Here is a 13425-nt window from a genome sequence, read left to right as displayed (position 1 = left end):
TTTTATGTACTTGGCGTGGATGGAGGGTTCGAGTGAGAGGAGACGGCGTTTAGATGAAGGCTGACTTGCGAGTCATGAGTTTTGATCGACACGTAAACGCCGTGCAACCGTTTCTCCCGTGACGTCACTTAAGCACCGCGCGACGATAATCACGAGGAAAGAGAAAAACTTTCGGTTGCTGTTTTTCTCTGCTTTTGATTTTATGTACTTGGCGTGGATGGAGGGTTCGAGTGAGAGGAGACGGCGTTTAGATGAAGGCTGACTTGCGAGTCATGAGTTTTGATCGACACATAATCGCCTTGTGACGGTTTCTGTGACGTCACCCAAGCACGGCGCCGCAAAAATCAAAACAAGGAAAGAGAAAAACTTGTGGCGGTTGCCGTTTTTTTTTCAGTTTTTTTTCCTGTACTTGGCGTGGATGGATGGCTTGAGTGAGAGGAGACGGCGTCGAGATGAAGAATTTGAAAAGGCAGTAGAGTGGAACGAAAATAGGCAAAGGATTATTAAGAGAATTGTTTTGGTGAAAGAGACTTAAGCCGAGAATGCATCATCGTCGCGCATGAAGGTAAGATCATTTTTTAATACGAAATCATTTTTAACCAATCGATCGGGAGTTTATCGGGTCTCTCTCTCGAGTAGGACCGCTCGTCCCCGTAAATTCCTGTAAATGTGTCCCGGTTGGGAAGGCTCCTGCAGTGGACACGCGCACATACGGGGCCGGCCCCGTAAATTGACCCCGAAAGTTCCTGTAGTGGAAACGTGCCTATAGACTTTTAGTAGTTTTGCTATAATTTTTCCACCTAAACTTTGCGCTGTCCCAACGCTCAATAAACAGGAGAGACATTTTCGGATTTCAGACGTCTCTTTATTTGCAAATTGGTGCCATCAGACACAGTCATAAAAGACTGTGAAAACAGTACAAATGAACACAGTCAGTTCCAAGATTAGGGAAGGAATGCAGTGTCTTATTACAAGTCAAAAGAAAATGTCCTCATTTCGCTTGCCAAGGGAGCTAATCCAAGATGTCAGCTTTGTTTCTTCTTTCTGTACCTTAACATAAGATTCAAATGTGAACAGCCGTAGGATGAACATGAATCCAATTACATAGGTGAAAAGCAGAGAACGTTTCACTTTGAATTTAATGATTGAGGATTATTTCAGGACTTCTGTTTCCTTGCTTTGTCTGCTAAAGCTCCTTTTTCTCCAAATTCTCAGGACCTCTTATCCTTATTTGATGTGAGATCCTCTCAAGAAGTTACTATTAAATCTCAAAGATTACTTAACTCTTTGACTGCCAAAAACGTTAAATAACGTTTAGTAAAATCCTATGGAGGAGTGCCAAAGACGTTAAAAGACGTTTTTTTTTCAAAACAGAGGTGAAACTAACCATTTTCTATTGTTGATTACTGAAAAACGGAATAAGGTAGAAACAAACTTTTTTTTCTGATGAAAGATGAGAGTCCAATCTTTCATTTGGTGGTATGTGTGTTTCCATAGTCCAAACACATCATTTTCTGTGGCCCTTGAAAGATCAGTCAAAAATGCTTAAATCGGCTGGCACCCACGGCATCCCTTTTCTGAAAACGTCTGGCAGTCAAAGAGTTAAGAGTGCGTATCATTTAAATACTTTGTGACATGAAGATGATAACCTGTACAAACTTTATTTGCCGGTTAAAATCTGACTTCTTCCGTACCAGGAGCACAGTTTGCTCCAGCTCTAGTCCGTGTGACCAATTCCAAAATCAGTATTCCCAAGTGTGAAGTCTGTAATCCCAACCGCCTCGCGGGCTCAAACACCAGCTGGGATGACACTTTTTTTCCCCCCCAGCTGATGAGCTACATGAGTCCTAACAACATGATCTTATCCACGGCTTCCGGTCAGTTGAAAAGTCGACACGCAGAAGGGTTCCACCTCTGCGTCCTTTCAGATCCCACGGAGTGCCGGCGTTTTGACTTTAAATAAATAAAAGCCGCTCGTTAATCAGGCTCTCGCCTCCTGCGGCTTTGATGAGAACATTCACGCCAGGATGGTGACACTAATTGGCTCCAGGTCTTGTGCAAAGCGAAAAAATAAATAGAGCCTGTCACCGCCACCCCGATGTTAATGATACCCCGCTTACTGTATCCCATCGTGGCGGCGGATCAAGCGGGCCTTACGTGTGACGGTTTCCACCAGCGTGTCAGCTCCCACGTGAATGTCTGTAATTACGGCGAAACAAAGCAAACAACAATTGCGGATGAAGCCCCCCGTGAGGACTGCGGGATGGAAGAACTAGATCCTTTCCTCTGGGACGGACGCCGCTCAAGTGCCGGGGGCAAACTTCAAACGTACGTCTTGGGGGAAGTGTTGCGAGGGGCCGACCACTCCCACTTCGCCGCCATCCCCTCCAAGACCGACCGTTTATTCCATGATTAGCATACGGCTTTGTTCCTTGACAGTCATTTTTGCCGAAGACTACCACAGCGAGGCGGCGGTTTACAGATGGTGCAAATCATGCACCGGCATCTGGCAATTTTACGTTGCTGGAATAAACAAACAAGAGGTTAAAAGTTAGATCCACAATGTTAGTAGTATACTGTAGGGTGAACTAAAGGTTTAGAATTATGTAGAAACATTTCAAACAGAAGTCCCATTGGTTGTTAATCGAGACTCTTGGGCTCATAAATGAATTCCTTTGTTTGAGTGTGAGATTTTCCAAATCCATTCATTTTCTATTGCGCTTCATCATTAGGGTTGAGGATGAGCCGTAGCCTTTCCCAGCTGACTTTAAGTGAGAGGCGGGGTAAACCCTAGACTGGTTGCCAGACACTTGCAGGGCACATATAGATAGACATGCGTTCATACCTATAGCAGGGATGTGATTATTCCGCTAATTCGCGGAATTCCGCTTTTTTTTTTATCTCCCCCCCAAAAAAAAAAAATTCAGATTATTTTTTTTTTTTTTTTTTAGTAGTAGTTCATTGTGTATGCACATGACTCCGACAGATAACATCTTCTGCTATAACAAAGACATTTGTGGTATGCTCTAATATGAGTTACTTTTCATTTGGTCATGATACAATTATTTGTTCATGAAATTTGAACTCTTCAACATTATTTATGTGTTAACTTAGTAATCACATTAGTTAGATATGATGATATTCTCAGTGATAGTTTTTAAAAGCAAAGGCAGTCCAATGTTTTTGAATGTGACTGATTTTGAGTTGACTAAAACTGCCATTTTATATGGGATAGTTCAATATACATTGAAAATTTATGCTGTTGTTTTGTCTATTTCTTTGTCATGTGAGAGACCTAGCTGGGTGCCAGCGGCCCCCAGACCCCCGGCTAAATTTTCAGATAATTTCACTTTGGTCAAATCACATCCCTGCTATAGGTGCATAATTTAAAACATACATGTTTTAGGAATGCGGGAGGAAGCCTAGAGAAAACAAACGCAGAGACACAAGCTCTCTAAAACCAATCATTGCACGGTGTAAATCATATAACTGGCATTCCACCACCACACATCCGATGGCGGGAAAAAAAAAAAAATCACAAAAATAGACCGGTACAAACAGAATGATGAATGATCCCAGACACCTATTATTTGGACGCAAGGAAGTGAGGAGACGACTTTATTCTCACAAAAGCTTTATAATCGGAAAAGAAATCAACCGAAGCCAAGAGGCTTTTTTTACAGAATGGAACACTGACGGGGGCTACGACAGCGAGTAATCCAAAAACCAAATCTAAAAGGAACACTGCTGCCAGGATCAGAATTAAATCGGAAAGACTGGGTAACTGTAAACACAGCATGGAAAAAGGTCGGGAAAACCAAGGACAATCCTCACAAATGGGGACATGACAGCAGTCCTGACCCGTCCATGTGGAGAAACACACAATGAACCGCACCTTTTAACTCTTTGACTGCCAAAAACGTTAAATAACGTTTAGTAAAATCCTATGGAGGAGTGCCAAAGACGTTAAAAGACGTTTGTTTCCAAACAGAGGTGAAACTAACCATTTTCTATTGTTGATTACTGAAAAACGGAATAAGGTAGAAACAAACTTTTTTTTCTGATGAAAGATGAGAGTCCAATCTTTCATTTGGTAGTATGTGTGTTTTCATAGTCCTCATAGTCCTTCATAACCCATGGCATCCCTTTTCTGAAAATGTCTGGCAGTCAAAGAGTTAAGAATGCCAATTGAGTCCTCACAGCTTGAATCAGAGTACCTTTATTGTCATTGTACTACAAGGCGCAACAAAATGGAACCGAAACAACTCGTCTAAGAGATTTGAAAAACAATAACCAACACAGGGAGACAGAATTATGGTTTCACAAATTCCAAAAAAACTTTAGGAAGGTGGAGGGGGGAACATTTAAAAATGAAAAAAAAAAAGATTTAAAAAAGATTTAAAATATGCTCAACAAAATTCATGTCATCATAAATTTGAGATGAGATGAATGAATTGTTTGAGTGCGGACTCTAGATTTCAGCACACTCGCTTGTCATTTTGATCATCTAGCGCATTGATGACTTTCATACTGAATTGAACGTTTCTCTCCCCAGACATCAACAGCAACAGTTGACATCGTTGTGACGGACGTCAATGACAACGACCCCGAGTTTGACCCCGCCACGCCCACTAACTTTACTGTGCGAGAAGAAGAGGCCAATCTCTTCGTTGGACAAGTCAAGGTAAGTTTAACGCAAAGGAGTTGAGATCCCGTTTTTGTGCTGTCCCTCGCGCCATCTGAATGATCCTGCATTTCATTCTCACTGCTTGAATTGGACTTTAACAGCATAATTGATCATCGTACTGACCTTGTTATTAGCGGTTTAAATGAATCATTCCTGGTTTAATGATGAACCCATGAAAGGGTACATGAGAATTAATGTCTATAGCCACTAAATTGTCGATATAGCAATAAAATCAATTGGTCTTGGTTTTATTGCCCTCCTCCTCCTCCTACAGCCACTGCCCCATTTTGCATATAAATAGAGAATTAATCTCAAAATGATGATGAATAGAGAAACGGATGATTATCATCTGTTAGTGTATCGTGTCTTTGATGTTGCTATTCAAAATTATGTTTTCATTATGATCGAATACGTTGATTTCGAAAATACGGATTTTGAAGTTGAGGCATCTCACACTTGAACAGATTATGTAAAATAACGTGTAGTAGAAAGTGTGTGTTACAATTATGAGAAAAGACGATGCAGTTTATGCAGTGAATGACAAACGCCATGTAAAAAAAAGACGTTCAATTCAGGTAATCAGAACCCATTTTATAAAAAATAAAAAAAAAATAAAAATAAAAAAGGAGAGCAATGATGATGACATGTCAAATCGGTAAAATTACCGAATGAACAATACTGAGCTCTCCAGAATTAAAAAAAAAAAGAAGAAGCCATTTTGTAATGTTTGGTTCACAAAATCCAAAAATGTTAGCTTGATATGTCTCTTCAGAAACAAAACAAAACAGGTATTTTGGGCAAAACCAATGAAAAATTTTGTAAAAAAAACAAAACCGTATTCTTAACTCTTTGACTGCCAGACGTTTTCAGAAAAGGGATGCCGTGGGTGCCAGCCGATTTAAGCATTTTGACTGATCTTTCAAGGTCCACAGAAAATTATGTGTTTGGACTATGGAAACACACATACTACCAAATGAAAGATTGGACTCTCATCTTCCATCAGAAAAAAAAAGTTTGTTTCTACCTTATTCCGTTTTTCAGTAATCAACAATAGAAAATGGTTAGTTTCACCTCTGTTTTGAAACAAACGTCTTTTAACGTCTTTGGCACTCCTCCATAGGATTTTACTAAACGTTATTTAACGGTTTTGGCAGTCAAAGAGTTAAATATTAGTCAGTTTTATTGCATGCATGATTTTTTTTCTTTAATCTGAAAATCTTTCATTTCTTTTCGATCTCCCCTCCCCACTTTCACTTTGAATGCCATTAACTCTCCTCCTGTTCACACACATAAAAAAACAGCTGGATATTTTTTTTTTGTACCGAGAGTGAACCGAACCGTCGCCTCAAACCAATATTAACCAATGTTGCACTAAACTGTTAATGTCAGGACTTGCCCTTTACTTGGAGTACATGTTCAGCTCAATCAATAAAAATAAGAGCTCCTACAGTTAGTTCCGTCGCTTGTAGTCCACACCGGCCTTCATTTAGAATAGCGGCGAATGGCAAAGTCATTTTTCTAGCCGGGTGATACAATGCATTTCTTTTTTTGTATTCCTGGCAGACTCTCTCCTGGGTTCAAGTGCTTCACGCGTGTAACAATACTGCCCAATAAATAGTGGTTTGTGTTAAGAGTAACTTTCCCTCCATTTTTTGGGGTTTAACTGTTTAGACTGTTTGCCATTTTATTTTTTGGCCTCCAAATATGAAATAAGAAAAGTTGCACTTAAAGGATTGGACTGTATTTTCATTGATTTAGCACAATGTATTTTTTTAGGGGGTGCAAGGTGTAAAAAGTTTATGAATCACTGATTTTAAGACATTCCTCAAAAATGTGTCATAAAGGAATGAGAGCTATTTTCTGCAGTGTGTGCCTCCGTTTCAGAGTCTCAAAAGTTTTTGGCCAAATTTGAATTAATACAATAATTTCTTCTTACTTGGATGAAAGAGAGACGGACTTTTTGATGGCAAAGAAATGGAATATTCTTTCACGGCCGAGTCAGTCGCTTGATGTCCCGCCAATAGCGAATGCGTCTTACTGAAGACAAAAGTGAAGACGACAACACCCGCAATTAACGCCATTATTTTGTGAAACCTCTTTGAAATTACATTTGAAACGAGCGGAGACTCTGGCTTTTTCCGAGGCGATATAACGATGTGTGCATTTCTCATTTCAAATACGCTCGTCTAGCGGCAAATGTTTCTTTATGAAGTGTGAAATAGACGCTAAGGAAGCCGAGTTTCGTTTTGACTCTCGTCCAAGTGCGCGTCCTCACAAACGCGGCCGGCGGCCGGGTTGGTGCTTACACAAATCTCCTCGTCTCTCTTCCGCCTCTCCGCCCCAGTAGGTAAGCCTCGCCATGCTCAGCTTTTTCCAGGACTACAGTGTAAAAGTACATTAAGGCCCGAAGACATGGCGGCACCCCCACTACGCACTCGCCAATGCCGAGGCTGGAGATGAGCTTGATCAAGAGGGCTTTTTATATTCTCCACGCAGCGCGTTCCCATAGTAGTTTTGCTGGCTTAAAGACACTGCAATGAGATCTGCCATTTGAAAAATCACTTCAAAGCAGTCTACTTCTTTATAAAAAAAAAAAAAAGTCAAGAATGGAGGCTTTGTGTGCCCTCCATGCAGCCGTTCACCAAGGGCACTTTCCATAAGAAGACATATAAAGAAAGTACAGTTCAAATAAAACGCTGATGCTAAACTCTCAAGGAGAGCATTAAACGGCATGTCCTAAAACTTTACAATGCGTCAAGGTGGTCATACACCCAGTTTTTAACCACTGGGCTTTTTTTTTAAGCACTTAATTGCTTTGGGCATAAAAACATGCCTGATTAAGACTATTAAAGCAGTTAAAGCAGAGATCCTTAGGGATGTGTCATCTAACAATCGATAGTTTTTTATTTTTTATTTTTTTGCTTCTTGGCATAACACTAGCATTTTATGGTTTCCAGAAATGTGTAACAAAACATAATTTTTATACACAGTAATTCACTTAGTAAGTAAGTAGCTAAGTTACTTTTGTCATGTTTTTGTTTTTTTAACGGACCCATTACAACCACACCATGGAACAGTCCACAGACTCCCGTTTGTTTTGGTTCTATACTATCTGGCTTACAACATGTTAAGAATTGAGACGAACCCCCTACCGCAGACATGCTATTCACTTGATCGCTGTTCTGTCCTAGTTTTATTGTTTAAACCTTGACTTACAATTGCCGTCATTCCGTGACGACACTCACAACTCAAATTAGAACACATCTCAAATCATTGTTGTCCACTGAACTCAATACAAATGCCATTAATCTGTTCCGGACCCCGCAAAAAGCACACCAACAACTAAAGAAATCCACTTTTTTCTCAAAAACGAATTCTCTTAGGACCAATGGTTGAAAAACATAAACATTTGTAAAAAAAAATATCTAAAAATACACACCTGCAAGGTCGCTAACGTGAACTGATGGTGTTGTAAGTTTGCTATGCCACCATCAAGCAGTGAAGTTCAATCCGAAGTCAAATTCTGTTAGAGCAAAAAAAAATCGACCCAAAAACTCATAAGTTGGTGCACTTAAGTAAGTTAAGGTACCACTGCATGAATTATTTTGTGTAATTTAATCACTATGAGTTATCTGCACCATTGGCGTTGCTGTTTGTTTATTGGCGAGCAGGAGTAAGCACAAAATCCTCAGTCATTTTCCATAAAACTTGGTGCACAGGCCAAGAAAAAACCTATTAAATCTTGGTGCTGTTCCAGGATTTTATTTTTCCCCCACTTTTTTTTTTTTATCATTGCAAAACATGTTTTTGGCATTTAATTTTTTAGGGAATGATGTGTGAATATTAATGATTATATTCTGGCACGAACATACAGGAAGTCGGTGTCCAATTTGATACCCTCAAGCGGGCAGGACTATAGATTAAGAAACTGCTTACACCGTTTCCCATTTGTTATCTTTGTCAAATATGTGCTCAAATGTGGCCAAGTTGCACTTAAAGGATTAGATGGAATAAACAGCGCTTCAACTGAACCAACAATAACACATTGCGGTGTAGACGTTGAGCTTTTATTTAAGACGTTTCACAAAAAGAAGGCATTTACGTTTGAGGATTTTTTTATTTGTTTTTGAACGTTTGTTGTTTGTTGTAAAATAATAACACTGCAAAAGTTCAAAAGTAAAGACTCTGTCACTGTCCAAATACTTGCGTCTGAAAACTGTAACGTGTGTCGCCTACAGGCCAAATAACAGCTTTGCTCATTGTGCTAATGTGCTAATACGAGTGGAGTCGGTGACACGTCCTCCATTATACATTCGCGCTGTAGGCTCCTTCCTGCGAGCCGTGATTTCAGCTCTGTGATCAGCAGAAGACAATTCCGTTAATTGTATTCCTACCTACTGTTCGGTGGCGTCATGCTTGTTGTTGAAACCATTTGTCCTCAATTTGCCGCTGCAAAATCCAGTGTACTGTATTTTTTGTCATTTGTCATGTAACTTGAGCCACTTAACCATAATGGGAAACTCGAGACGAAAATATATTCTAGTTGCCCCCATGATTTTAAACATGATGTTTTGATTAATATTGCGTTAGTGGAATAAAAATAACTCCGATAAATCCATTCATTTTCATCAATCAATGCGCTACCATTTTGTCGCCCTCTGCTGTCGACTGAAATTGACGTCAAATTGCCCTCGGGCTCGCATTGCGGACATCGCGGTCCACCTGTTTCTTGGGTTTTGGTCATGTGACGTTTGCAATGCGAGCCTAAGGGCACTTTCAGTTTCAGCATTGTTCGCTGTCAGTTTCAGTCGACAGCAGAAGGCGGCACTGGACAAAATGGCAGCGCCCTGAAATTGATGAAAATGTGTTTGAGATTTATTTCCTGTCTTCCGATCAAAGCCAGCAAAGTATCCCATATCCCGACCGTATACTCTTGACGTGTGGGTTGTGTTAAAGGCGCTGTAAAGTTTAGAGGGCATTTCTATTTTTGCTTTATAGGGACTTGAAAAGGGTTTTTTCCTTTCTGTTCACAAAATGGTTGTGGCAGACAATCGTAAATGTTAAACCGGTTTAATATTTAAGATGGCAAAAATCCTGCTGGCTGTGCTGAGTTGTTTGTGTAAAGTTTCTCAGTAAAAAATGTCGAGAAGAAAAGTTCTCACGAGCAGTGTTATTACCAGATGGGCTAACAGTTAGCCTAGCCTAGCCTAGCCTAGCTTCTTTTGTTTGTATTTTCCTTCATTCTGGAAGGCCCGTAACTGTAAGAAAATAAAGAACACATCAGTAGTTTTTTTTTTTTGTATTTTTTTATTAAAATAAAAATAAAACCGCTTGACATGAACAAAATTTGAATGAATATTGCCAAACCAATTATTGGAAGTAGGTCTACTCCTTGCCCATGGTTTTCTTATTCATTCTTTTTTTCTTTTTCTAGTAGTAATTTCAAATTCACTCTTCTTCACTTGAATCATTTTGGATATAATACTTATTTAATATCATTCTTTTGTGATGAAAAGCATGATTGTAATGTGTAATTGTAATATGCTATTATTCATTCTTTTTTTTCTTTTTTTTTTGAGAGAGCTCAGTATTGTTTATTTGGTAATCTTACCGATTCGAAATGTCTTCATCATTGCTCTTTCTCTTTTTTTTTCTTTTTTTTGTACGTGCGTGAGAATTTGCGTGTGTGTGTGTGCATATGTGCGTGCGTGTGAGTGTGTACTCATTAATTCACCTAAAACCTATTAAAAAAAATCCCATACCGTTCACCTAAACCGAATACTATTCATTCGATTTCTGATTCATTCTAAAAGGACCACAATCAGTAGGTACACACTTCCTCCGCACAAGAAATTGTCAAGGACCAAATGTGAAGGACTTTTTTTTTTTTGTTTATTTCATGCTATTGACTCGGAGAATAGCTTGTTACCTATTGAGGTTAATTCCAAGCGTTTCCTCTGTGATGAAAAGCAGGCCTTGCGTAAGCAGAGCGTGTTGCCCTTTCGAACCAGCGCATAATTCGTCACAAGGACTCACGTCTCCCAAGTGACGGCGAGGATGAGAGCCCGAATTGCGCCAGCGTTGTTTCAGCCGGCGTCTGCAGGCTGTGTAAATATGCAAGGTGTTAGAATGAAAAACCCGGCTCTAATGGATCGTGTTCTGGATCAGATCAAACACAAAACAGCTGCCGTCAGCCTCCGGGCCTTCACTTTTGAAATGTGCTGCTCATTCCAGTTGAATATTTAGCGCTTTGCGCTATTAATGGTGTATGTTAATAGTCTTACTCACAGTTTTACATCTGGCGGGTCAGGAGGGAAATGAGGTTATTTATGACTTTTGATGTATTTTTCATCCGGGTGCTGCAGACTGCTAATGACGTTGCAAACTCATACGATGTCATCGCACGGCGCAGTCGCAGTCATTACTGGTGGATCACATCTCTTTTTTTTTTCAGCTCAGTATTGTTCATTCGGTAATTTTACCGATTTGACATGTCATCATCATTGCTCTCACATCTCTATGGTAAGAAGAACAGATGGAAACGGGTATAGATTGCACGTCCGTTTTTGCGCATTTTCGGTAAATTCGCATAAAAATTTCGAAACGATTGGATGGAAACCTGACTAATGAACTATGTTGGAGTTGAGGAGTGACGCCATCATCTTGTGGCATCCATAGGCAATTTGAAATATTTTTTCGGGGGCATCAACCACTCACTGATTTTTTTTGCTAATCTGGCTAATCTTTTCTAATTAGCTCGGATTCTCGGCATGTGATTTATTATTATTTTTTATTCAATTTCACACATTAAGTGGTGTCAACCAAGCATAATCGACATTGTACAATGGATCACAACAATTGTAGCAACTCACAGTGGGATCTTGGCAACATTTAACTACAGTGGAAATAAAAGGCTGCAGGTTCCACATAGTGGATCGTGTAATTTAGAGGTAGAACACTTGGCAAGCAAATCTCATTTCTGCATGTATTCATGTCGCAAGTACACAGAGGTGATAATTTATCTTCCTTCCAGCCAAGCTCTTCTGCCTTTTATCCCCGCCGCAGGCCACAGATCCAGACGCGGGGCCGAACGGCCAAGTGGGTTACCGCGTCATCAATCACCCCGACTTGTTTGTGATCGGCGCCAACGGCAGCATCTACGCTCGGGTGCCGCTGGATCGCGAGCTCTCCGCCGGCTACGAGCTGGTGATCGAAGCCTCCGACAGGGCCGTGAATCCCCGGCGGACCACCTTGACCCTCGCGGTGCAGGTGACGGATATCGACGACAACAGCCCGGTGTTCTCGCAGCAGACGTACGCGGTGAACGTGCCCGAGAACAGCCCCGTCGGAACCGTGATCTTAACGCTCAGCGTAAGTGTGTGTGTTTGCATCCTGTCTTTCCGTTGGCTTATGTGTTATTCAACGTGGAAGCTTGGAACAACTGTCGGGTGATTTAACACAGCTTTTAGAGCAGGGCTTGTCCAAACTATCTACTGAAAAATGGGAGGAAGAGGTGGGTCCGCTTCATCTTGTGTTGAAATATGCTAAATCCAATTTCATTCGCTTTAGGTCAGTGATTCTCAAACAGGATGCCACAGCACATTAGGGTGAGAGTTGCTGGGGGAAATTATTTCACATCAATTTCATATAGGCTTGTCAGATTTTTTATTTTTTATTTACTATCTTAAAATCCCGTCATTAACTTGCACATTTTTGAGAAAAAAAAAAATCACATTTTATAGAACTTTATTAATAGTATCAGTAGAAAAAAAACTTGCATTCCAACATATATGTATATAAATATATTTTATGTCTAATGTTAAAAATTCATGTAATATAAAATTTATAGAATCTGATAAGTTCAGTACAAGAACAAGATTTTGGAAAACATTTAAAAAACACTTTGAACGACCTTTAATCATCGGTGTAGGAGCCCCATGTTTGATTTGTCTTTACCTCCAACCACTAGGGGGCAATATGTTTTTGTTTGTTGACCTGAGCCATGGATAGGTGGCCAGGTAATACTAAAGCTACATTTACACTGCAGGGCGTGATGCCCAATTCGGATTTTTTGTCAAATCCGACATTTTTATGTACTATTCACATTACAAAAACAATTTTTTTTATGTTCTTTCTTCGCCTTTTTTATTTTATTTTACAAGGAGTCAAAATTAAACAACAGTCAGCGTAGCAGATAAGTGGGGGTGAAAAAGAGAATAGTTGACCTTAAATTTAAATGCATTTCGATTTCAAAGGTATTCCAATCATCATTCATTATTCATTCATTCGCAGTCCAAACTTCTGTGTGGTGTTAACAACGATAAAGCTAAAACATATTAAAAGTGTGATTTCAAGATTAATTAAAGAAAAAAATAGATATATCCTGTAACATTAATCTTGAAAAAAATTGAAAAAATAGCGTAGTATATTTCATCAGTCAAAAAGGTTCTCAAAACTTTTTTTTTTCTTGTATTTTTATTAAATAATCTAAAAAACGTTTTCTTGCAACCACCTATTAGATTATTTGGGCAGGCCAAAAATAAATAAATAATTTTTAAAAAAAACATTTAAATGAAAAGTGAGTCGACTTCAGTCCATTCATTGCATTCTTAAAGCAATCATGGCTCACTTGTTTTCTGGGTTTGGTCATGTGACGTTTGCAAGCCGAGCCCTTCGGCACTGCGACGTTTTATTTAGCCGACAGCAAGTGGCAAAATGGCCGCCCCCGTGTGATGAGA

At 39.7% G+C, this 13425-nt stretch overlaps 1 protein-coding gene across 3 annotated transcripts in view; it reads left to right on the top strand.

The window, feature by feature from the left end:
• The window catches only part of LOC144061371 (protocadherin-15-like), a 254801-nt gene that overhangs the window by 169892 nt on the left and 71484 nt on the right, over positions 1-13425 (top strand). For all 3 annotated transcript variants that reach the window (XM_077581760.1, XM_077581759.1, XM_077581758.1), the window contains 2 exons: positions 4556-4684; positions 11753-12058. In XM_077581760.1, coding sequence (XP_077437886.1) covers positions 4556-4684; positions 11753-12058 — 435 coding nt within the window. The remainder of the gene's footprint in view (positions 1-4555; positions 4685-11752; positions 12059-13425) is intronic.

The sequence above is a fragment of the Vanacampus margaritifer genome, chromosome 12, assembly GCF_051991255.1.
Source record: "Vanacampus margaritifer isolate UIUO_Vmar chromosome 12, RoL_Vmar_1.0, whole genome shotgun sequence".
Lineage (NCBI taxonomy): Eukaryota > Metazoa > Chordata > Actinopteri > Syngnathiformes > Syngnathidae > Vanacampus > Vanacampus margaritifer.
Note: the sequence above shows the minus strand (reverse complement) of the source record. Positions and strands in the feature narration are given on the sequence as shown.